The sequence below is a fragment of the Tasmannia lanceolata genome, unplaced genomic scaffold (genome assembly GCF_043159265.1).
Source record: "Tasmannia lanceolata isolate RefF3 unplaced genomic scaffold, GAP_Taslan_0.1 ptg000044l, whole genome shotgun sequence".
Taxonomy (NCBI): Eukaryota; Viridiplantae; Streptophyta; class Magnoliopsida; order Canellales; family Winteraceae; genus Tasmannia; species Tasmannia lanceolata.
Window position 1 is genome coordinate 24,574,565 of NW_027518721.1, and position 24,215 is coordinate 24,598,779.

The 24,215-nt window shown below is 35.7% G+C and overlaps 3 protein-coding genes across 7 annotated transcripts; 2 read left to right on the top strand and 1 right to left on the bottom strand.

Moving 5' to 3' along the window:
• The first annotated feature begins 3,221 nt into the window (after window positions 1-3,221).
• LOC143863447 (protein FAR1-RELATED SEQUENCE 5-like) lies at window positions 3,222-4,929 on the top strand. Its single transcript, XM_077374110.1, has 2 exons — window positions 3,222-3,446; window positions 3,544-4,929. The coding sequence occupies exons 1-2, from the start codon at window positions 3,222-3,224 to the stop codon at window positions 4,927-4,929; spliced, it is 1,611 nt and encodes a 536-aa protein (XP_077230225.1).
• An 18-nt stretch (window positions 4,930-4,947) lies between these two features.
• On the top strand, window positions 4,948-5,640 carry LOC143863448 (protein FAR1-RELATED SEQUENCE 9-like). The gene has a single exon (XM_077374111.1). It carries the CDS (start codon window positions 4,948-4,950, stop codon window positions 5,638-5,640), a length of 693 nt encoding a protein of 230 aa, XP_077230226.1.
• A 2,346-nt stretch (window positions 5,641-7,986) lies between these two features.
• LOC143863824 (heparanase-like protein 3) lies at window positions 7,987-23,004 on the bottom strand. Of its 5 annotated transcripts, XM_077374600.1 has the most exons (7): window positions 22,581-23,004; window positions 14,548-14,641; window positions 14,322-14,369; window positions 13,305-13,449; window positions 9,295-9,420; window positions 8,610-8,709; window positions 7,987-8,533 (listed from the first exon to the last, which is right to left on the bottom strand). In XM_077374600.1, exons 5-7 carry the CDS (start codon window positions 9,399-9,401, stop codon window positions 8,162-8,164), a joined length of 579 nt encoding a protein of 192 aa, XP_077230715.1. In that variant the 5' UTR covers window positions 9,402-9,420; window positions 13,305-13,449; window positions 14,322-14,369; window positions 14,548-14,641; window positions 22,581-23,004; the 3' UTR covers window positions 7,987-8,161. The 5 variants fall into 5 exon arrangements, with proteins under 5 accessions (XP_077230715.1, XP_077230716.1, XP_077230714.1 ...); XM_077374601.1 differs by lacking the exon at window positions 13,305-13,449; XM_077374599.1 differs by having other exon boundaries at window positions 13,305-14,369.
• Window positions 23,005-24,215: the final 1,211 nt, after the last annotated feature.

Here is a 24,215-nt window from a genome sequence, read left to right on the forward strand (position 1 = left end):
CCGAACCGTAATTGAATAGCGTCTAGAAAACCGTGCCAGGAATTCAAGAGGTTGTTAGCTTTTGCCCACTGATACCATGATAGAGCAGAGCCGTCAAGGTGAAACGACGCGATTGTCATTCTTTGTTCCTCTGGAGTGCTATAGAAATTGAAAAATTGCTCAATTTTGAATGTCCAGCCCACCGGATCGGATCCATCAAACCGCGGAACATCCATCCGAATAAATCGATTGAAGTTTGGTGGAATTGGAACAATGGCGTCCGCCGCGCTGTTGGAAGAGGTATCATTGGAAGTGGAATGTTGAAATTGTGGCTGTGGAGCGCGGAGCTGTAATTGTTTAATCATATTCACCAATTCTTCATGCTGCTGAGATTGAAGTAGCCGGATATCATCGATTTGTTGTTGATGTTGCTTAAGTTGCTCGTTGAGGTTGGCTTGCGCACGAGTATTCTCCGCCATTAGAGTTCGAAATCAATGAAAGCACCAAATGATACACTTCTTTGGTATAAATCTCAGGGAGACTGCTAATAGTGAGGAAGTTTCAGATCTAGAAGAAGAAGAAGGGGAAGAAGACGAAGAGGAAGAGAGAATAAAGGAATTTTTGTCTATTTTCTTGTTCTTTCCATGATCTCGTACATGATTATAAAGGATCAGTCCCTAACGGATTGATTCTCTTCTGTCAGATGACAGTAACAACTTGCTTTCCCCCTTCTTTGTAAAAGACAGATTACAAAACATATTAGACCACTAATACTGATTTATCCTAATTATCTACTAATTATTTACTAATAAAATCCTTCATCCAAACAGGGGTTCGCTTGGTTCTTCTCCCCTGCTCATGACTTGCCTTTTCTTGTTGAGATTCCACCAGATTATCCATCACAGAGTCTTCCGTTATACTCTGTTGAGCTGTAGTTCTATCACATTCACGCAGGTAAATATTCCTTTGCTAGAGTATTGTAGTGTATCGCGTATACACAGGTTGATCGGTGGACGATAAACAATCAACCATGGAATCAAGTAAAGGCCCACAGATGGTGATATAGTGTATATAACATAGAAGCATGGTTTTAAATTCGACTGAAATCCAATTTCGGATTTCGGTGGAGACCAACACCGAAATCGACCAAAACCGAAACGGTCATTTATTTCGGCCGAAATTTTGGTTTTTCCGAAATTTGACCCCAAAAAACTGTTTTTAATATATTAATTTAATATTTTACCGAAATTTCGACCAAAATTACCGAAATTTCGGCCGAAATTTAATATTAAATAAAATATTGGTTTCGGGTTATGTTCCAGATTTTGACCGAAATTTCAAAATTTCGGGTTCCGAAACCAGTACCGAAACCAAAATGTTAAACTTGCATAGAAGACCTTATTTCAATCACATAAATGGACATATCAGATCAACGAAATGATTATCCTTACCATAATTCATGTGCCAGAATCTAGGAGGTAATGAATGGAGAGGATTCTTCATGGGCTACAATCAAGGATTCATTGAAGCATCGATTTAAATATGGATTATTCTCGGTGGCATTATCATTTTGAAAAAAAAATTCTTTTTCAATCAAGCGCGCCTGAGGATCAAGGGATAAAAAAATTATTTTTTTTCTTTTCTTTTTCTTATATATATATATATATATATATATATATATATATATATATATATATATATATATATATATAAGAAAAGTGTTCCTGCGCAGCTGCTCAGATAAGCTAATAGCTGATTCAAAAATCCATGTGGCCCCACATTTTTGGGGTGATCTAAAGCATTCATTTGGAGGGCCCTACCAAGGATAGGGTGTGTACTAAAAATGAGCCCTTTAGGATCATCCTAACCCTGCCATTTGTGGAGGGAAAAAATAGTCAGAAACAATGTCTGTCCAATTTCCCCTCCACCTTTGATTGGGTTAGGATGATCCTATAAGGTTGATTTTTTGTATACACCCTATCCATGGAAGGGCCTTTCAAATGAATGATTTTGATCTTCCCAAAAATGTGGGCCACATGAGTTTTTGAAGCAGCTACTCAGATAAGCTATCTGAGCAGCTGTGCATGAACACTATTCTATCTGTGTGTGTGTGTGTGTGTGTGTGAGAGAAAAGTTTTCCTAGTCGGCCCCTTAGAAAACGTTTTCTACTCCTCCCGCTTAAAACACCATTCGATGAAAATGGAATTGATCTCAGCCATACGGTTGAAAAACCCATTTTGTAACTCAAATGAGAAAAACCCTCATCTCAGCCTCTCTCTCGCTGTGTCTTTCTCGTTCTCTCCACCCTCTCTCTCAGCCATACGGTTGAAAGACCCCAAATGAGAAAAACCCTCATCTCAGCCTCTCTCTCGCTGTGTCTCTCTCGTTCTCTCCACCCTCTCAGAGACGAAGCAGCCATCAGAGACGAAGCAGCCATCATCTCCACCCTCAGAGACGGACCGCTCTCTCTCTCTCTCTCTCTGTCATCTCTCTCTGTAAGTTTCTTAATACAGCCTTTATAATGTATAAATGGGTGGTTATTATTCTGAAAATCTCTCGAAAATGTATAAATGGGTTTTCTTCAATCCCTCGAAAATGTATAAATGGGTTTTCTTCAATCCCTCGAAAATCTTTAAATGGGTTTTCTGAAAATCTATCGAAAATTTATAAATGGGTTTTCTGAAAAGCAAAATGTATAAATGGGTTTTCTGAAAATCCCTCAAAAATCTATAAATGGGTTTTCTGAAAATTCCTCGAAAATCTGTAAATGGGTTTTCTGAAAATCCCTCGAAAATCTATAAATGGGTTTTCTGTCAATCCCTCGAAAATGTATAAATGGGTTTTCTGAAAATCCCTCGAAAATCTATAAATGGGAATTATGGGTTTTCTGAAAATATCTCGAAAATCTATAAATGAGAATTGTGGGTTTTCTGAAAATCCCTCGAAAATGTAGAAATGGGTGGATATTTTTTCTGGTAAAGGCTGTATAAATGGGTGGATATTTTTTTCCTGGTTATGACATTAGATATTTTCCGATTGGAATTTTTTTTTCTGGTAATGGCAGTGGAACACATTTTTTCTGATATTTTCTCCACCCTCGAGGGGTTTTCTTCAATCCCTCGAAAATCTAGAAATTTGTGGATATTTTTTCTAGTAAAGCCTGTATAAATGGGTGGATATTTTTTTCTTGCTTATCGCATTGGATAATTTTAATGGAATGGAGCTATTTTTTTGCAATGGTAATGGCAGTTTTTTACCTTCAGAAAATGCCTCTATTAATGTTTCTAGAGGCATTTTCTGAAGGGAACTTGTGTGGTGTTCTTTCGTGCCCTGTGGTATCACTATTGTCTATCATTGCTTTACTGAATGCTTGTTTCAGTTCTCAGTTGCACTTGAATTATGCACATTCTAGTTGCATTGTGTCTGTTCAGTTTATAGTTTCTTTACTTGGCTTATGTTGGTTTTTGGTGTGAAGGTTATTTCAACAACGCCTATTATCGATCATTTTCCTATATCATTAATTTACTTTATTAAATTTCTAGTTTATTCTATCTGATTATGAAGATTCTGAAATGTCCTTTGATTGTGGTTTTTCTTATTATAAGGGACTACTTGATGGATAGTAACTTTGAGCAAATTGTTGGGCTATCAATTGATGACATTGATGCTAATAGGTTACTTTTTGAGGAGGAGGGGGAAGCTTTTGGTTTAATAACCAATGATTCTGTCGGCAATCAGTTACTTTTGGATGAGGAAAGGGGAAATCCAAATGATGATGCCTTACTTTTTATGGTCAACGAGGAGGATTGTAGTGGTAACACTAGTGAAGATGATGGTGAGAGTCATGTATTTAAGGAACCCTTTCTTAACCAGGAGTTTGAAAGTGTAGAAGCTGCGTATGAGTTTTATAATCTTTATGGGTTGGCCACTGGTTTTGATATAAGAAAATCCAAGACCGAAAAGTCGAAGGCAAATCATGAAATTATAATGAGAAGATTTGTTTGTGCTAGAGAGGGGTTCAAAAACACTAAAGATAAGAGGCAAATCGGAAAAGAAGTGAAGTTGCATCGAAGTGTAAGAGATGGTTGTGGAGCGAAGTTGGAGATTAGAAATAAAAATAAGAAGTGGGTTGTGTCTAAATTTAAAGTCAAACATTGTCATGAACTCACCTCTCCTGGCAAAAGACAAATGCATCGTTCACAGAATAACTTCGTTAAGAATGTGGTCTCCCAAAATTTGATAGACACTCTTAGTGGACACGGGGTTCAATCTTCTAAAATTGCTAGGTTTCTTACTTCCACATCTAAAGCTAGTGCTGTCACAGCACATCAAGTTGTGTCCCATGTGAGAGTACGCAGGCAGAACAATATGGGGAAAGAAGCATTCCTAGTAGTCCAACATTTCCATCAGAGACGAGCAGAAGACCCAAATTTCTATTTTGCCATGGAGATAGATAAGAAGGGGAATTTGGGTTCCATGTTTTGGGCCGATTCACGGGCTAGGAATGCTTACTTGGCCTTCTCTGATGTCATTGTGTTTGATGTGACCTATAGGACGAATAGGTTTCAGATGCCTTTCGCACCATTTACTAGAGTTAACCATCATAGGCAATCTACCTTATTCGGATGTGGGTTGTTAGCAGATGAGAGAGAGGAGACATTTACATGGTTATTTGAGCAATGGTTAAAATGCATTTTTGGTAAAGCTCCTGGTTGTATTATCACAGACATGGACATTGCTATGAGAAATGCTATCAGAACCGTTTTTCCAAACACACGTCATAGGTTTTGCTCGTGGCACATACAGAGGCACTTAGTTGAGCATATTGCACACATGCGAGATTCTGATAGTGAGTTCACTAAGGATTACAATAGGTGGTATTTCAAGAAAAACATACACGAATGTGAGGAAGAATGGGGCAAATTTGAGCAGAAATATGGGATTGAATAAAACAGTTGGCTATGTAACATGTGGCAGCTACAGAGTCATTGGGTGCCAGCTTATTTTAGGGACACTTTCACTGCTGGCATGTCATCCAGTTCACGTAGCGAAAGTATCAACTCATTCTTTGATGGATTTGTTAACCATAGCACTACTCTACAAGAATTCGTCGAACAATATGATAAGGCACTTGAAGATCGTCGAAAAAAAGAAGTTGAAGAAGATTTCAGGACAAAATCTTCAAACACAATATTATTGTCTTCAAGGAACAAATTGGAAGCACAAGCTGGTAAATGTTATACAAGGTCAATGTTTACACTATTCCAGATAGAGATGAAGGATAGCAATGATTGTTGGTTTGACTTATTAGGTGAGAATGGCAAAGTGACAGAATACAGTGTAGGATTGAGTGATGAGGAGATTTGGAGATGGTGCAAGGTTGTCTTTGAAGATGCTAAAGAAGGTGTGATGGCTACATGTGAGTGTGCCAAGTTCGAGATGGAGGGGATTTTATGCAAGCACATCCTTCGCATAATGTCCCTGAGGCGTTTAAGAAGCATTCCCGAGCGATATATATTGAGTAGATGGACAATTGAGGCAAGATTTGTTTTCGATGGTGGGGTGTCTATGGCCGCCGAAGAAGATAATGATGAGATGACACCTCTTCATAAATGGTTCCTAATTTCAAAGTATCAAAGATATTTAGATGATTATCAATGACCGAAGAGCTTGTTCAAGAAGATGGATGAAACTCTTAATGAGTGGATTGCGGATGGTGAACGGCATAAGAAAGAGAGGCAAAATGCCTTGTCAACTAGTGGAAGCCAAGTACATTCTAACATTGTCATGGAAACCCCAGAAATATCTATTCATGACCCCCAGATTGTGAAAACCAAGGGCCGTCCGAGAAATGTTACACGGTTTAAATCTCTGATAGAGGTATCCCAAGCCGGATCCAAGAGACGGAGGTGTAAAAAATGTGGACAATTAAGCCATAATATGAGAACCTGTAACAAGAATTCAAAGGTATGGATTTCTACTTCCTTCTGTAGTTTTTTTCGGAGAGATAACATATATATCACTTGGGTGTTTTCTATGTGTGCCAATAGATGTGGACAAAAAATGATCAAGAGGAATCAAATGAGGAGGGACAGGAAAAGGAAGCGGAGGAGGACCTAATGGCAGATTGAACAACTACAACAGGTTTGTTTGTTCCTTTTAATGTGTCTGCTATATATAACTTACATGTGCTTCACTATGTTACAGATTAAATGGCAGAGCATAGATGGTGTTGTGGACATCCCAACTTTGGATGGCAGAGCATAGATGGTGCATGTTTGTTTGTTTAGATTGTAGATCCTGTGGACATCCCTGTTCTTGTTATCCATGTGCTTTACTATGTTTTAGTTGTAATAATAAATTTCAGCAGGTCATCGACAACACACATTCTATGGATATTTTGACCTATTATAACAGATGCAATTCAATGTTTTGTTTTCTCTATATCCTTCCTGTATTTGCTGCAATATGCATTTAATAGATGCAAAAAAATCTCTCCTGAGGATTTCATCATCTCCCACCCTGCCAACTCCTCCATATTTTTGTCTCTTGGATGATGAATTTAGTGAGTAGTGTTATTTCTTTTACTTTGGTTTTTTATGTTCACCAACAACACACAGCTCAGTGGAAACCTTATATGTTTAGCCTTTGTGGTTACTGCCCGTTACACTGCAACTGGACAAGAAATGCCGTTGCTTAAAGGGTATGAATATTCCCTTTGAATCTTATTTAGTGATAAATATTCCTGCAGGACTATCTTGGTCCAGAGATCATTTCTCATTTTGTCATGCACGGAGCAACTGTGGCAGAGATAGTCAAACAAGTAATTGCTGTTCTAAAGAAAAACGCATATGATGACATCCCAGATATGTTATTGGAAGCATTGAAAAGGGTATGAATCTGAACTTTTTAGCATATCTTGCACTCATTGAGAATATATATTGCTGAGGCTGACAGCAGTCTTACTCAAAACCTTATTCGACACAGGTTTGAAATTTGGTTTTTTTTACCGAAATTTCAGGTTCTGCTATGCCCAAAATCACAAGTGAAACCAAGCTGTAAAGAGCACTCTCTTAGTGAGAGAGTCTGTTTGATCTAGTCCCTGTTGGGTTGCTTGTTGTAACCAGATTTCGATCTGCTTGAACTGACCAAAACAGAAGGAAATTGAATTAATTGACATTAATTGTGCATTTTTTTTGCTTGGACTCTGTTTCTTTCGACAGAAAATGGCCCACATTTTAGAAATGGGCCTTATTGGATTGGACCTAGAATATAGGAACTTCTTGTCATCAAAATTTATGTAGGTGAAAGACAGGTCCAAATTGCACCTTTCATGGGGCCTAAGCTTGAGAAATGGAAACAAGAAAAGATGGATTTATACCTAAGCTTTAGGGAAAGACAGGTCCAAATTGCACCTTTACAAAATAAAAACTATTTCGGCTCTGATAAATTTGGGGGCGAGAGTGTTTTGGGGGTATTTTAGTGAGACAAGGGTGTTTTCCCTTGTCTAACACATTACTCCAATCAGTTTTGGACTCAAAATTGCACTTTATTTTGAGTTAAAAAAAATCCTTTTTAGAATCAAGATCGATGCTCAAAATTCATAACGAATCGGGCCTAAGTAATTCTTGGCAAAATTGAGTGATTGGTTCACAGCTGTAGAATCAATTTTGGACTCAAATCGATTCTACATCCTAACGAAAATACACATTATTTGGATATAGAATTAGTTTGAGTCTAAAATGATTCTACACAGCGATTCAATCGCCTCATTTTGCCCAAGAATCAGTTTGGACTCAATATTGATTCTCAAAATCCAAAAAAACAGGGCACGGGTTTTCCATGTGTTTGTACATACAAAGAATTTTTGTATCTATTACACTCCCATTTCTTTATTTCTTATTCATCTGTCAATCTTTCATTTATTTTTTCTTCCATTAAATTCTGAACAGAAATGAAGAGTATGATCAATAGAGTACAACAGACTTCCAAATTGCTTTATTGGGCTTCATGTAAATCTTCTCTGTCCTCCATTTATTACTTAATCATGATTTTCAAACAAACTTACAGTTTCCACACATTCCAACATGGTTGGGGTCAGACCCTTTTTCAACCAAGTATAGGATTGCGCTATTAGATTTCCACCATGCACAGAATCTTGATAGATTTTCACCCATCATAGCTACCTACAAGCAGGCACATCAATATTGGGAATGTGAGCAAATACAATTGAGAAGGGAGCAACAGTTATGGGTTCTGATGAGTTAATCTTTACAGGTTGCAAGGAAGGAATTTGTCCATCTAAAGATACATCCAAGATGTTGCCATTTAGCAGCATAATTTGGCTTTGCAGGTCTCCATCCTTAGCAGTTAGATGATATTCCTCCCTCATAATTCCAATGATTTTCTTAACTCGATGCATCCTGTTAAATTTTGTCCTTGGAGCCGCCCCGTGACTATATTTCTTTGCTCCACTAACACCAGACTCAGTAGTTACTTGCACTTGAATTGTGGTGCTGTTGTCGAGGTTGATCAAGAGCAATGTGATCCCTTGCTGTAAGAAATCCAAGACAATGAATCAGAAAGAATATATAGAAAAAATCCTCAGAAGAAAGTAAAGTTCAACTTACAGAATATTTAGCACAATGTGCATATGCTCGTATATTCTTAGTCCCTGAGAAGGTTGTCAAAAGAACATTTCTTCCCATTAATCGATGCCAAAGGAGAGCACTGCATCAAGGAACCAGAACATCAATCTCACGTTTACTATTGGACTCACATTGTTGATATCAATCCAAATTGATGCATATTAATTACCTGTTTGGAACTTTAATTTAGCTACTAGGCCAAAACGAAACAGCGATGAGTTTTCCAATTTGGGTTCTTAATTGCACAAGATAAAGGATTAACAGTTGACCGACAGATCAAAAAGCAGGACTCACTCACTGAAGAACAGCCTTCATGAAGGGTGGACATTCACCTATAAATTTCCAAATAATTGAAAATACTGATCCAAAAGGAACTGGTGGCTCACCAAATGGTATTGAGGGTTTACAAGAGAATCCCCCTGGAGGGGATTAATCATCACAAATACAACTGATAGGGAAGTGGCAACTTTGTTTACAGAAATGATTAATTACTTTGAAGCTAGGTCTTGAGTATGGTTTGATGGAAATAACTGAGCCTGCATTCATTATGGATTTGAGATTGCAAAAATAGAAAATGTGAAATCATGAAACAAGTATCATAATTCAGTGAGTGAATCTGAGCTTGATTTCATGTAGTTAAAAAATTCAATATGGTAAAAGATTTAACCTGTAGTAATCAGGATTCGGTTTGAAGGTGGTTGTGTTGAGTAGCCCATAGTTTCCGCCAATTAAAGTCTGTCTGCAATAAGTTTTGGTGTTGTACGTTGATGACATGCCAAGCTGATCCAAGTACCTATCAATTAAAGTACAATCAAATATCAAGGAAATAGATCATAAAGCCCCGAGATATCAAAATCAACTAGTGCTAGCTTATCAGAAACTGAATACAAATGTGAGGGGCAATTCTCCAGTGTCCTTACATTTTAACATTTTGGTCATGGTTGGCAACCATGAAAAAAAAGGGAAATGATAAATGAGCCCCTGTTCATTACTTGGGACACCCAAGTTGAAATAGTCGAACAGATTGAAATGCAGCAATAAAATGGTACAGGAAATCCACTAAAAGGACATAACGTAACGAACAGCTATTGAAACAAAGCTTCATTGTGCCATTGCTAAAACACTAATAAAGCATCACATAATAGTCAACCCAATTTACAATTAAGTGTCCATACAACAAACATAAACATAAAAAAAATATTAAAGGTTAAGTTCATCCAATCATAACAGCTTTAGGGTCATGGCAATCCAAGATAACGGCCTGAAACTTTTGAAGAGATACAATAGAAGAGGTACCAACAAATCAAGAAAAAAAGGGCAAGAACTCCAACTGCTTTATTCCACCCCTTCTCATTCTGTGGGACTTTCGAGCGTCGCACCAAGAGCTTCAATTCAGCTAGCGCTTCATTCGCCTCTTGAACCGACACGTTCAATCTCGATACCTCATCTCCCAAATCAGCTACCGCAAGGGCTGCCTCTTGCGTCGACATGTTCAATCTGCCTATCTCTTCTCCCAACCTTCTCAAATGGTTATTGGATTGCCATTCACACCTAAAATCCGGGTTGTTTAACACATCTTCCACCCATAAAAAATAATCGCACCTCCAAGTAATACCATCCTACGCGTTATACAGATGTCAGTTCAACCTCTAAAATTGCCTACAAATAAAATATCACTTAAATCATCTTTAGTTACGTTGAAATGACATGAGTAGAAAACCGGTTCTTGATTAGCATGCACATTAGTCTCGGCTATTTTCAGAGTAGCTTTCTTCTTACATTTACATAGAAGCACGGGGACTCTGAACAGGGTTGACCTTCCATCACTGTTGGAAGATGAAGGCATCAATTTCTTTTACCTCGTTGCAAAAAATAAATTAAATATTAGAAAATGAACCCTCATATAATAATTGTTTTGTACAAATTTTCCTTAAAAAATGAACCCTCAATTTCTAACAAATACAACCACTAACAATTGTTATGTACACATTTTCTTTAAAAAAAAAATTTGTCTTTCATCTATTAATGTTTCAATGTAAACATTAATAGAGGTATTTGTAATGGAATGGAGCTATGAAACCTGAACAGCCATTTTTATGAGCTTTATCACGCCATTAAACCAGTAAAATCACCCCATTCAGGCTACAAATGCAAAAAAATAGCTCCATTGCAAAAAAATAGCTCCATTCCATTAAAAATATCCGATGCCATAAGCAGGAAAAAATATCCACCCACCCATTTATACAGGCTTTACCAGAAAAAATATCCACCCATTTATAGATTTTCGAGGGATTGAAGAAAACCCCTCGAGGGTGGAGAAAATATCAGAAAAAATGTGTTCCACTGCCATTACCATTGCAAAAAAATAGCTCCATTCCATTAAAAATATCCAATGCGATAAGCAGGAAAAAAATATCCGCCCATTTATACAGGCTTTACCAGAAAAAATATCCACCCATTTCTACATTTTCGAGGGATTTTCAGAAAACCCACAATTCCCATTTATAGATTTTCAAGATATTTTCAGAAAACCCACAATTCCCATTTATAGATTTTCGAGGGATTTTCAGAAAACCCATTTATAGATTTTCGATGGATTTTCAGAAAACCCATTTATAGATTTTCGAGGGATATTCAGAAAACCCATTTATACATTTTCGAGGGATTTTCAGAAAACCCATTTACAGATTTTCGAGGGATTGAAGAAAACCCATTTATAGATTTTCGAGGGATTTTCAGAAAACCCATTTATACATTTTGATTTTCATAAAACCCATTTATAGATTTTCGAGGGATTTTCAGAAAACCCATTTATACATTTTGATTTTCAGAAAACCCATTTATAGATTTTCGAGGGATTTTCAGAAAACCCATTTACAGATTTTCGAGGGATTGAAGAAAACCCATATATAGATTTTCGAGGGATTGAAGAAAACCCATTTATACATTTTTGAGGGATTTTCAGAATAATATCCACCCATTTATACATTATAAAGGCTGTATTAAGAAACTTACAGAGAGAGATGACAGAGAGAGAGAGAGCGGTCAGTCTCTGAGGGTGGAGATGATGACTGCTTCGTCTCTGATGGCTGCTTCGTCTCTGAGAGGGTGGAGAGAACGAGAGTGACACAGCAAGAGAGAGGCTGAGATGAGGGTTTTTCTCATTTGGGGTTTTTCAACCGTATGGCTGAGAGAGAGGGTGGAGAGAACGAGAGAGACACAGCGAGAGAGAGGCTGAGATGAGGGTTTTTATCATTTGAGTTACAAAATGGGTTTTTCAACCGTATGGCTGAGATCAATTCCATTTTCATCGAATGGTGTTTTAAGCGGGAGGAGTAGAAAACGTTTTCTAAGGGGCCGACTAGGAAAAGCTTTCTCATATATATATATATATATATATATATATATATATATATATATATATATACTAGTAAGAAACCCGTGCGATGCACTGGAGGAAAGAGAACACATAAACCCGAAAATACTGAAAGGAAAAGTTGAAAAAACAAACACTGAAAGGGAATGTTGAAAACCTCAATAATTCCCATTTCATTCCAAAACATTTATAATCAAAATATGTATAATCCCATCGAACAGGTATTCCAATACATGAGTCCTTCAATTAAGTTCTATAAGAATGAATTCAATTAAGCAGCATCAGAATGAATTCAATTACATCAGTTTGAAATCACACCTAATTTTCTGTTTTCAATAGAATACATGATGTGAAACTATTTACTATTGCCAATGCGAACATGAACCCCTGTGCGTCCATGCAAGGAGTGAAATGATTTCCTTGCAAAATTAAGTCACATTCCCATAAATATTAGCATCCCAAAAGCAAGGGAAATGACATTGTACATAACAAACTAATGCACATGGAAATTGTCTTGTATAAGAGCATGGTAATTTTATAAGAAACTACCAAGACATGGTATTTTAGAGAGAATAGCATAGAATAAATGGCATGTAAACTACTACACTCAATGTCTTTTGATATTTATTTCTGTGATGTACCCACATATACAGGAAGCATATCTGTGAATGCCCACAAATAACCTAATCAATACATATAAGTTGTTTGTTTTGAACTAAATACCTATTAATTTGTTAATGAAATGCAAGTCCTAGAAATACTCATAGAATCCAAAAGAAAGTGTCTTGTACCCAAATATTGACTTCTTGTGGGATGTTCTCCGTCAGAGTAGCAAGCATGGGTTAATTTTGTTTTGGAAAGACGTGTTGTCTTATATCAACATTGACCTCTATTCATGAATACCATAATAGCAGAAGAAATTTGGTGAACAACGGCTAGGGTAATTTTGGGAATAAATTTGTCCGAGCATGATAGCCAAGCTACCCCTTGCCCCCAAACTAATCCTTCTTTTCTTATTTCTTGCAAAGATGCACTTGTGTAATAAGTTAGTATGAGAAGTGTAGGTTATCCAACTAAACTGAAAACAGAGTAGCTTCAGGATGGGAATGCAGCAAGTGCATGATTCAGGAAATTTGTAAAAAATTGTGTTCGACATAAAATAAGGTGTAAAATGAAGAACATGGATATAAATTATAGTGATGAGCATGAAGAGCATAAGATATGGTAGGTCTTATATGGGATTTATGTTAATCATTTCAAGAAAATATGGAAAACACTTAAAGCCTAACATAAATGTTTACCTGAATGCTCAAACATCCCACTATCTCAAAACTGATTTTTCAGTCCAAAATGAAGACCATGGATATAAATTATGAAGAGCATGAGATATGGTACGTCTTATATTGGATTTATGTTGATGCTACTGCTGTCGCGGTAATAACATACCTAGGATTACAAAACCCAAAAAGAAAAAATTCCAGTCAAAATTTTCCTTTATAAATTAAAAAATCCAAAATTTAATCTGGAGAAAGACAGTTGTGAAAGGTTAAATTAACTCTCGAGTCTTGTTAGCGCATGCCGCATAGGAGGCAACAAATATCTCTTTCAAAAGGTGTTGAAGGTGATCGAATAGGTCCTGAGCATCTGAAACAATCATATTTGTTTTGAAATTAAAAATCCCCAAATTAAGCTCACCCTCTATCATGGATTTTCACAGCCGTGGATTTTATAAAGGTCAATGAAGAGTTAAATTTATCAGTCCAACATTGAGGGACCATGACATGTTTTCACCAGATTCAACTTAAATATCTCTCTAGAAGACAACTCTTATTGAAGAAACAAATAGGAAAAAGAGATGCCCACAGTATGATTTAGCATTGATTCCGACATCGGCATAGCATGCTTTTCCAAGGAAATTAGTAGTTCCAAGAAGGGTGATATTAAACACTCGAAACCAAATTCCAAAAAGGCCATCATCTTATCAAGAGAAAGATCTAAAGCAAACAATGTGTTTCAACAGATTTCTTGAATTGAAGAGAAAAAAAATGGAGAATAATTCTATATCTCCAAGCCTAACCTATTTATTGAATTTCAGAGAGAGCAGAGAATCCAAACAGGGCCTAAATTTTGAGTTCAACGAAAACTTTTGAAATCAGATTTAATTCTTCCAGGAAAAGATATTTCTAACCCATTTTCCAGTACTTCTAGCTCGTTCGCTTAGTAATTTTCTAAAAATGGCTGCATTTCCAATAGAACAAAATAACATACTTTGTTGTTGAAAACAATGAAAAAAATAAAACAAATAAATATAACTCGACCTTATTTGTTAATTGTTTTTCTTTTCTGGAAGAAGTCCATCCAATCTCCTGCAGAGCACTCAAACGAAGCAACAACAACAAAAAAAAAGATCATATAAGAGAAATGGAAAAAATCCAAAACAATATCTTCAAACACTATACTATCATGATTATATGTTGTTGATGGAAATAGAAAACCCTAGACCTTGGTCTGAGGATCTATAAGATCAAAAAATAGGAAAAATACATGGTCATTAATAAATATAAAAAACCCGTCCTTCAGAGCACCGAAAAACAACTCGGCCATTTTCCAGAAGAAATCCACCCAATCTTTAGTTATCCTGCAGAACACCCAAATGAAACAACAATAGAAAACAATCATATAAGAGAAAGGGGAAAAAACCCAACACAGGAAAAGAGCATTCAATAATTAGGGAATTAAAAAAAAACAAGAAGGAAAAGAGAATACAAAAATAGAAGAAAAAAATGCATTTATTTGTTGTTCGAAGGAAAGCATATCTATCAAAATAGGAAGCCCTATTGAAATCCAAGTAGTGACTTGGTTTGGCAACCTAGAGGGGGGTGAATAGGATGTTTATAAAATCTTTACCTTTTAAAAATTTTTCCTAAGATTTCACCAAAGACTTATCCCTTGTTTAATTAAGTTTGAAATAGTTGAACTTAAACAATATTACAAATTAATATAAGTTCAAAACCCTTGTTGATTAGCAAACTTAATTAGGTAATTTTAATATAGCCTAGTTAGCAAGGTTAAGATATTTAGGTTGATTATCAATGCTAACTACTCACTCAATTCTAAGCACAAATAATCAAATAAGAGAGTCAGAGGGAGTGAGAGAAATACCAATCACACAAGTGACACAAAGATTTATAGTGGTTCGGCAAACGGCCTACTCCACTCTTCTCAAGGTCGCACTTGAGGATTTTCACTATTGAGACCTCCACGATGCCCGGCTCCGAGGCTTTTACACTCCAAGGGAATTAAATAAGGATGCCCTTCCACCTTTACAATGACTCTCCTTCTCCGCCGAGTTCTAAGCGGTTCACCCAAGGGAATTAAAAACAACGGATGCCCTTGCCACCGATCGAATAAAGAAGAAGATAAAAGCTTTGCCTCTATGTAGGCTACAATGCAAGTTGAAGCTCCAAGGATGCTCTCAAGAATAAACAAGTTTAAGCCTAAACCAATCTCAAAAGATTTTCTCAAATCAAGGCACAAAGAGTTTGGTTGGTGAGAGAATTTAACCCAAAAATAGTTCACAAATGATTTTCTATGGTTTGTTGAAGTTGGACAATGTTCCTCAAGTGTTTTGGACCCTTGAATGGGTATATATAAAGTCCCAACTCCATGTGACCGTTTGAGGGGTAAAACAGTCAAAACTGGGTCAAAAAATCAACTAGCCGTTGCACCCCAACGGCTATATTTTTTTGAAGAAAAACATTTCTCGGAGTTCCGAGAAATTTCTCGGAGTTCCGACCAGAATTCTCGGAGTTCCGAGCAGAATTCTCGGAGTTCCGAGAATTCAAACAGAGCTTTTAATTTTGGAACCTGGTGCATTTCTCGGAGCTCCGAGAATGTTCTCGGAGTTCCGAGACTGGTTTCCAGCAAACAGTGTTGAACTTGTAAAATTCATATCTCCCCCATTTCTCGTCGGATTTTGACGTTTCTATACTCTACGGATATGAGAAAAATGAGAGCTATCTGTTAAAAATATTTTCAAAAATATTTGAAAATGTTTTAAATAATTTTTGATAGGATTTAGTTGCTGGTCCAGGTTGTTGCTTCGGAACTCTGTTTTGTTCATTCTTGTGTTGAATGCCATATGGGTCCCAACATGTTGGTACACCACCATGGCCATTCACTTATCCATTTAAGTCCTTAAAGGGTGTGTTAGTCTCTTTGAAAAACATATTTTTAGGGGTTTAAACAATGTGCCTTGATCAAGAGAAAACACAAGAGAGAAAGGTGATACATACTACCCTTTTGAACACTCTCTTGAATGAACTCTTGAGCCAATCTTCATTTGATCTTCAATGTGGTTCTTGGATTGCTTGTGGGATCTTCACTTGAGCTCCTTGCTTTAACATCTTCCAAGGATGATGCCACCAATGTGTTCAAGCTCCTTTGCATGTTGATCCTCAAGCATGTGTTGTGTTGCATTGTGTAATGGCGATATGACATGTCAAGCATGTCAAGTTCCTGTCTAAGACACAACACTCAAGGCAACTGATCAGTCCATAAACGACTAATCAATTTGTGTTTGTTAATCATCAAAACAAGGTGATTGAATGAACCCATGGGGAACCCTTGGGGAACCCTTGGGCTTACAATCTCCCCCTTTTTTATGATGACAAACCAAATTGATTAGATAGGTGGGAGGAACCTCTTATGAGGATTAGATGGACAATTTAATCATGACTACTCCCCCTCAACATATGCATGAGATATATTCAACAAGGTATAATACAAGAATGCATATGATAATGGATCTAATCAATTATACAAATTCTCCCCCTTTTGGCATAAGCAAAAAGGAAGAATTAAGCACTTAAGCACAATACATAAAGCATCAAGATATACAATGAGAATATGATGCTCCCCCTAGTTTTTTGTCATGATTTACCAATTAAATTAATGTATATATGGCATGATAAGAGATAATCAACATAGGAAAGGAATGACACAAAACAAATCAAGCCTATGTTGGAAAAACAAAGAGACATTCCAAATTTAGCACAACTTTTTAGGGTATATCTTAGTATATATATAATTCCAATATAAATCTACCCTATGACCCATAATATAGTAATAAATTAGCAAGTTAAAGCTTATATTTTACTTATCATGAAAGAAATTAAACAAGTTTTAGACTTAGCATGATAAGCCCCCTTTTGTTTTTAAAATTCCTATTAGAATCTTATCATGAGGTGATGTGTAAGTATAGACTCATCATGATAAGCAAGAATATATATATTTCAAGTTAAAAATATATTCTTAAATTGTCATGCATAGAAATGGACATTTGATCATAATATGGCTAACTATTAGGATATATGGCATGACAGTGAAACTTATCATGAAAATACAAATTTTCAAGTGAAAGTACACATGATAAGCAATCAAATTCATAGAGATTAAGATTACAAAGTATAATTTTCTCCTATGAATGGGAAACAAGAAAGATATTCAAGATTGAGCACAAAATTCAAAAAGATGAACATTTAAGCCTTTTTTTTGTTTTTTTTTTGTTAAAGTATGAACATATAAGCACATATAGGTGGGGAATGAAAAAATGAACTATATAAGCAAGTCATTATAGTCATTTTAAACATGAATATAGCAAAGGTAATCTCTCCCCTTTGTATTTGTCATTTGCCTTATATAAAAACAAGGTATGACATTACACAATAGGCCAAAGATATGACAATTGAATGCTTGGCCATCAAAACTTATTCTTGGAATAGATGATACCAATCTAGATCATCCAAGATAAGTCTAAAAGCCTAAAAGATATGACTTTAAGTCCTAGGCTATGGGCTTTTTGTCTTAAAACAGTCACATGCTAGATGATACCAATTTAGGAGCATAAGACAAGCCCGAACTAACCACATATGGAGCAATCATGGCTCTTAATGGGTGTACTTATCATAATCCAAATGATATATACATTGAGTATCATATGATAAGCCACTAAGGACAAATCTTGACCTTTAAGCTCCCCCTTTGAAAGAGAGTCATGCAATGCATGAATCCAAAGGGTAGTCCTAACATAGACTCTAAGGGATCTTCAAATGAATGATTTTAGATCAACCATTGGGCTACGAAGACACTTTACTCTCCAAGTGTCGGTTTATCATGATAAAATGATAGTCATAGTCTAGCTCATCATGATAAACAAGCATAGCACAAAAGATGTTCAATCTTTGGCTCATGCTCCCCCTAAATGTGATATAATATTTTTCAAATTTAAGTTTTACTTCCCTAAGTATGCAACATATATAACTAGCCAGGGAGATCACATGTAAATGTATACCTATTCATGTTTGAGAGGTTGGCACAATGCCAATTTGTTAGATATTTTAATTACGGTGAGTGTACCATCTCCCTCTTAGAATCTAAGAAGGCTAAGGGCACCAATTGAGTGACTTTTAAGTTAAAGTTTGACATCTCATACATGTAGATATAATCAACCAAGGGGTGATATCTATAGAATATATATATAAGAATTCCAATTTGACTTGATTCTATAGAACTTAGACATAGAAGAATGGACATTAAAGAACCATGTCTAAGAGAGACATCCATGGCTCATGAGTGAGAGTATACCACTATGGGTAATCATGAGGAAGATATGATCTATATCAAAGCTTCCATGGATAGTCTACCATGTTTGGACACAATGATCATGATACATAAGGTACATGGTCCAAACATCTTCTTCCTACATTCACATACCACAAATGTAAAGATAAGGCATTAAGCACATAGTGCATAAGCCCATTGAAAACCAAGATGTGTGGGAGATATATGTTCCCATCATAATCTAGTGTACACAACCACCATAGTGAATTTTAATTTTACTCAAGTGAGTAAATGCCCAAATATGATTCTAGATTCCTATGATATTTTCATTTCAAGTGATACATTGAATCTAGGCATATTTTCAACTTCCTTACAAATTATATCCTTTTATGAATTTTGGGAAGAGACCAAGGATTTTAAAACCATTTAGGTTCAAGTCTTAAACCTATGGGTTTCCTTTGGTTTTGCTAGAAAGATGTGATCATTTAATGTAATTACTAGCAACTACCAATATGGGTTCAAATGCTAAGGATATACTTGTAGATTTAATTTGAACACATGGGCAAGTGATGTGGTTGTATATTCTATTAGGATCAAATTATGGTTTTCACATTAAATTCTATAGTGGCATGAATGTGGATGAATACTAAGTGCAATAAGATCTAAATCATAGTGTGTGCACTTAGAGTAGAACGCATAGATACATGAGAATCAAACAAGAATAAGTACATGGTATCTACACAAACAAATCTATCAAAAGATATTTCATTTTAAGCTCATTACCCCTAAATCTACTAATCATATGATGTGATTCAAGTAGGGGATTTTGGAACCCAAACCATGTTGGTTCCAAGCAAGTTTGTTCTAGTTAATTTATCTTTTCTAACCCAAATAAACTTACTACTTTTTACAAATCTAAACATGCATTTAGATTTGTAATGTCCAAATCTATCACAATAGTCACAAGATGCATAAGGGTAGGTAGATGGACGGGATGAACATGATGAATTACAAGAGTGATAATGATGGCAATTGAATTTTACATTCTCTTGTAACTTATGATTTTCCAACCTTAATATTTCATTCTTGATGTTTAAGTCATTGATTTCCGTTTTAAAATTTATTAATTCAAGAGATGAAAGCATTTTGATTTTCTCTTCTTCTTCTTTAAGGAGTTGATTTTCCTCTCTTAGTGAAGCAATGGTATTACTTAGTTCAATAAAATCTTTTTTAAAAATTTCATTTTCTTCACTAAGATGTGCATGATCTATTTCTAGTGACCTAAACTCCTTTTGAATACTAGCTAAATTATTTTTCAAGTTTGAATTCTTAGCTAGTTGATCCTCAAGTTTCTTATGTAATTCTTGGACATTTTCAACAAGTTCTTCAAGTGTGAATTCGGCATTATCCAAGGGGTCTTCATTAGATAATCCCATTAAGCACATGTTTTGATTTTGAAGATTTTCAATAGAGTCCAAAATATTTTTAACATTTTTACAAGAGGATACTTTCTCATAAATGTGTGGTGGTAATGCACAACATGTTGCAATTAGGGCTTTTGTATTTAGTAAAGATAATTTTTTATTATATTCATTTAATCCTTTAGATTTAGCATTTAATATAAATCAATTTTCAATTATCTTTACCATATCTTTATCTAGACCTTTTAAGTATGTCTTCATATGGATCAACCATGATCCATAATCCGAACCATCCAAAATAGGTAGTCTAGATCCCATCTTTTAAGTTGCCAAAAAATTTGATCTTTTAACTCTTAACCGGTTAGGGTCTTAATCAAAAGCCCAAGCTCTGATACCAATTGAAATCCAAGTAGTGACTTGGTTTGGCAACCTAGAGGGGGATGAATAGGATGTTTATAAAATCTTTACCTTTTAAAAATTTTTCCTAAGATTTCACCAAAGACTTATCCCTTGTTTAATTAAGTTTGAAATAGTTGAACTTAAACAATATTACAAATTAATATAAGTTCAAAACCCTTGTTGATTAGCAAACTTAATTAGGTAATTTTAATATAGCCTAGTTAGCAAGGTTAAGATATTTAGGTTGATTATCAATGCTAACTACTCACTCAATTCTAAGCACAAATAATCAAATAAGAGAGTCAGAGGGAGTGAGAGAAATACCAATCACACAAGTGACACAAAGATTTATAGTGGTTCGGCAAACGGCCTACTCCACTCTTCTCAAGGTCGCACTTGAGGATTTCCACTATTGAGACCTCCACGATGCCCGGCTCCGAGGCTTTTACACTCCAAGGGAATTAAATAAGGATGCCCTTCCACCTTTACAATGACTCTCCTTCTCCGCCGAGTTCTAAGCGGTTCACCCAAGGGAATTAAAAACAACGGATGCCCTTGCCACCGATCGAATAAAGAAGAAGATAAAAGCTTTGCCTCTATGTAGGCTACAATGCAAGTTGAAGCTCCAATGATGCTCTCAAGAATAAACAAGTTTAAGCCTAAACCAATCTCAAAAGATTTTCTCAAATCAAGGCACAAAGAGTTTGGTTGGTGAGAGAATTTAACCCAAAAATAGTTCACAAATGATTTTCTATGGTTTGTTGAAGTTGGACAATGTTCCTCAAGTGTTTTGGACCCTTGAATGGGTATATATAAAGTCACAACTCCATGTGACCGTTTGAGGGGTAAAACAGTCAAAACTGGGTTAAAAAATCAACTAGCCGTTGCACCCCAACGGCTATATTTTTTTGAAGAAAAACATTTCTCGGAGTTCCGAGAAATTTCTCGGAGTTCCGAGCAGAATTCTCAAAGTTCCGAGAATTCAAACAGAGCTTTTAATTTTGGAACCTGGTGCATTTCTCGGAGCTCCGAGAATGTTCTCGGAGTTCCGAGCTCGGAGCTCCGAGAATAATTCTCGGAGTTCCGAGACTGGTTTCCAGCAAACAGTGTTGAACTTGTAAAATTCATATCTCCCTCATTTCTCGCTGGATTTTGACGTTTCTATACTCTACGGATATGAGAAAAATGAAAGCTATCTGTTAAAAATATTTTCAAAAATATTTGAAAATGTTTTAAATAATTTTTGATAGGATTTAGTTGCTGGTCCAGGTTGTTGCTTCGGAACTCTGTTTTGTTCATTCTTGTGTTGAATGCCATATGGGTCCCAACATGTTGGTACACCACCATGGCCATTCACTTATCCATTTAAGTCCTTAAAGGGTGTGTTAGTCTCTTTGAAAAACATATTTTTAGGGGTTTAAACAATGTGCCTTGATCAAGAGAAAACACAAGAGAGAAAGGTGATACATACTACCCTTTTGAACACTCTCTTGAATGAACTCTTGAGCCAATCTTCATTTGATCTTCAATGTGGTTCTTGGATTGCTTGTGGGATCTTCACTTGAGCTCCTTGCTTTAACATCTTCCAAGGATGATGCCACCAATGTGTTCAAGCTCCTTTGCATGTTGATCCTCAAGCATGTGTTGTGTTGCATTGTGTAATGGCGATATGACATGTCAAGCATGTCAAGTTCCTGTCTAAGACACAACACTCAAGGCAACTGATCAGTCCATAAACGACTAATCAATTTGTGTTTGTTAATCATCAAAACAAGGTGATTGAATGAACCCATGGGGAACCCTTGGGCTTACACCTATAAACCTGAAAAAAGATACATGCAGGAATTGTGAGTAGTGAGTACAACAGTAAAACAATTCATTGGAAAATCCTAAATGGTAGATGAAATAGCAAAATACCTAATTTAAAAGCATAAAAAATTTTGAATCCCTCTTCAGTCAGAAAATCCAACAAAACACATTGCAGGATAATTAAGTCTTTTTATAGCTGCTTTTGGATAGCTAAATAGAAAGAGATATAGCTGCTTTTCCAATATAAACAGGGGTAAATAAAATAAAATCTTGAAATACCTTGAGGTCTCTGTAATAGTAAAAGTAGTTAAAACAATCAGAACTTACATGACAATCAGCTTCTCCTCCCATCTACTCTTCTACTCCTTTGCAAGTGGTTGAACAAATCATGATCCGACTTTAGTTATCCTGCAGAACACCCAAACGAAACAACAATAGAAAACAATCATATAACTATATAAGATATACACAGAAATAGAAGAAAAATAGAATACAAAAATAGAAGACAAAAAAGCATTTATTTGAAGCATTTCTATAAAAATAGAAATGGAAGAAAAAAAGGCAGATATACATAGATTGGCATAAACACGAATCGATCAGGAAAAAAAAAGGCAGGAAATGGAAGAAAATAAAAGGAATAAGAACCCTAGATGTTTCAAAACCCTAAAGATGCGCAAAGAAGATCAGAGAAAGGAAGGAAATGGAAGATAATAAAAGGAATAGAAGTTATAAAGAGACGTCTTTTGGGGAGACCAATCGAAACCGAGAAAGAGATAGAGAAAATCTCGTGTGAAAATATAAAAAATCTCGGGCGAAGATTTTAGGCCTCTCACGTGCAAATCTCGTAAAACTCTGGCCGAAAGAAAACGTTTAGGTGGGAATACCAACTGAAATCTCGAGAGAGAAAGAGGGAGAAAATATCGATAGAAAATCTCAAAAATATCAGGCAGAGGGGCTGGCTGACACGTAAGCCAAGTTTGTTAAAAACGTAGAAAATATATGGTAAGACGAAAGGGGCTTGTCAGCCAAGTTTATTAAAAACATAGAAAATATATGGTAAGACGAAAGGGGAGACTGACACATAAGCATGAATGAACTGTAAACAGGCAATCCTCCTTATTATAATATATATATATATATATATATATATATATATATATATATATATATATATATATATCCATGTTTGTCAAGAGGATGATCCCATCTTATTCTTAGATTTCTGTTGGATTAAACCAATGAATTGGAATGAGTCGTGTGTATTTTTCGTTGGGGATTTCTCAGAATAAATCGTCGAATCTTCCTTCGATTTCTTACGAGAGATATCCAGTCGATCAAAATGGAAGTTAAAGAGGGCCTTTATTCCCGTCATGTCCGTTATATGGAAATTAGAGGCCAGGGAGCTAACCATATTTTATACTATGATTATTTTTAGATCTGTATCAGAAAGAGTAGTTCGGAATTTAATATTCCGAAATCATCGTGAATATATAAATATATTCTAAATCCAACTCAAGCCGTGATTCTCACCAATCAATAGTTATGATTTGTAGTTATTGACCAACCAAAATGAAAGAAGCTTCACTCCTTTGTTGATGTGGCATTCCTTTGAAAATTTAACCATTGACTCAAAGTATTTTGGTCATTTAACTTCCTAGTTTTAATTTCCAAAAGGGAGATCCTTTCTAGAAGTGTTCTCATTTTACTAATATTTCTTAGGAAAAAGATCATGCAATCAAATTGGCCATCTTTCAACACACTATGCATCTGAATTTTGGCATTCTAATTCTTCAGTTTTTCCTTAAGGCTGCTGTTATTAGCCTATTGGGCCTACTATGTTTTGATAATTGCAAAAACTCACCTTGTCTTTTTTTCCTTTATTCGCTATCAAAGAATTTCTTTTGGCAATTGTAATAATGTTCGGCTTGTTAAATAGTAAAAGACAAGGTTAGTTAGTTCAAT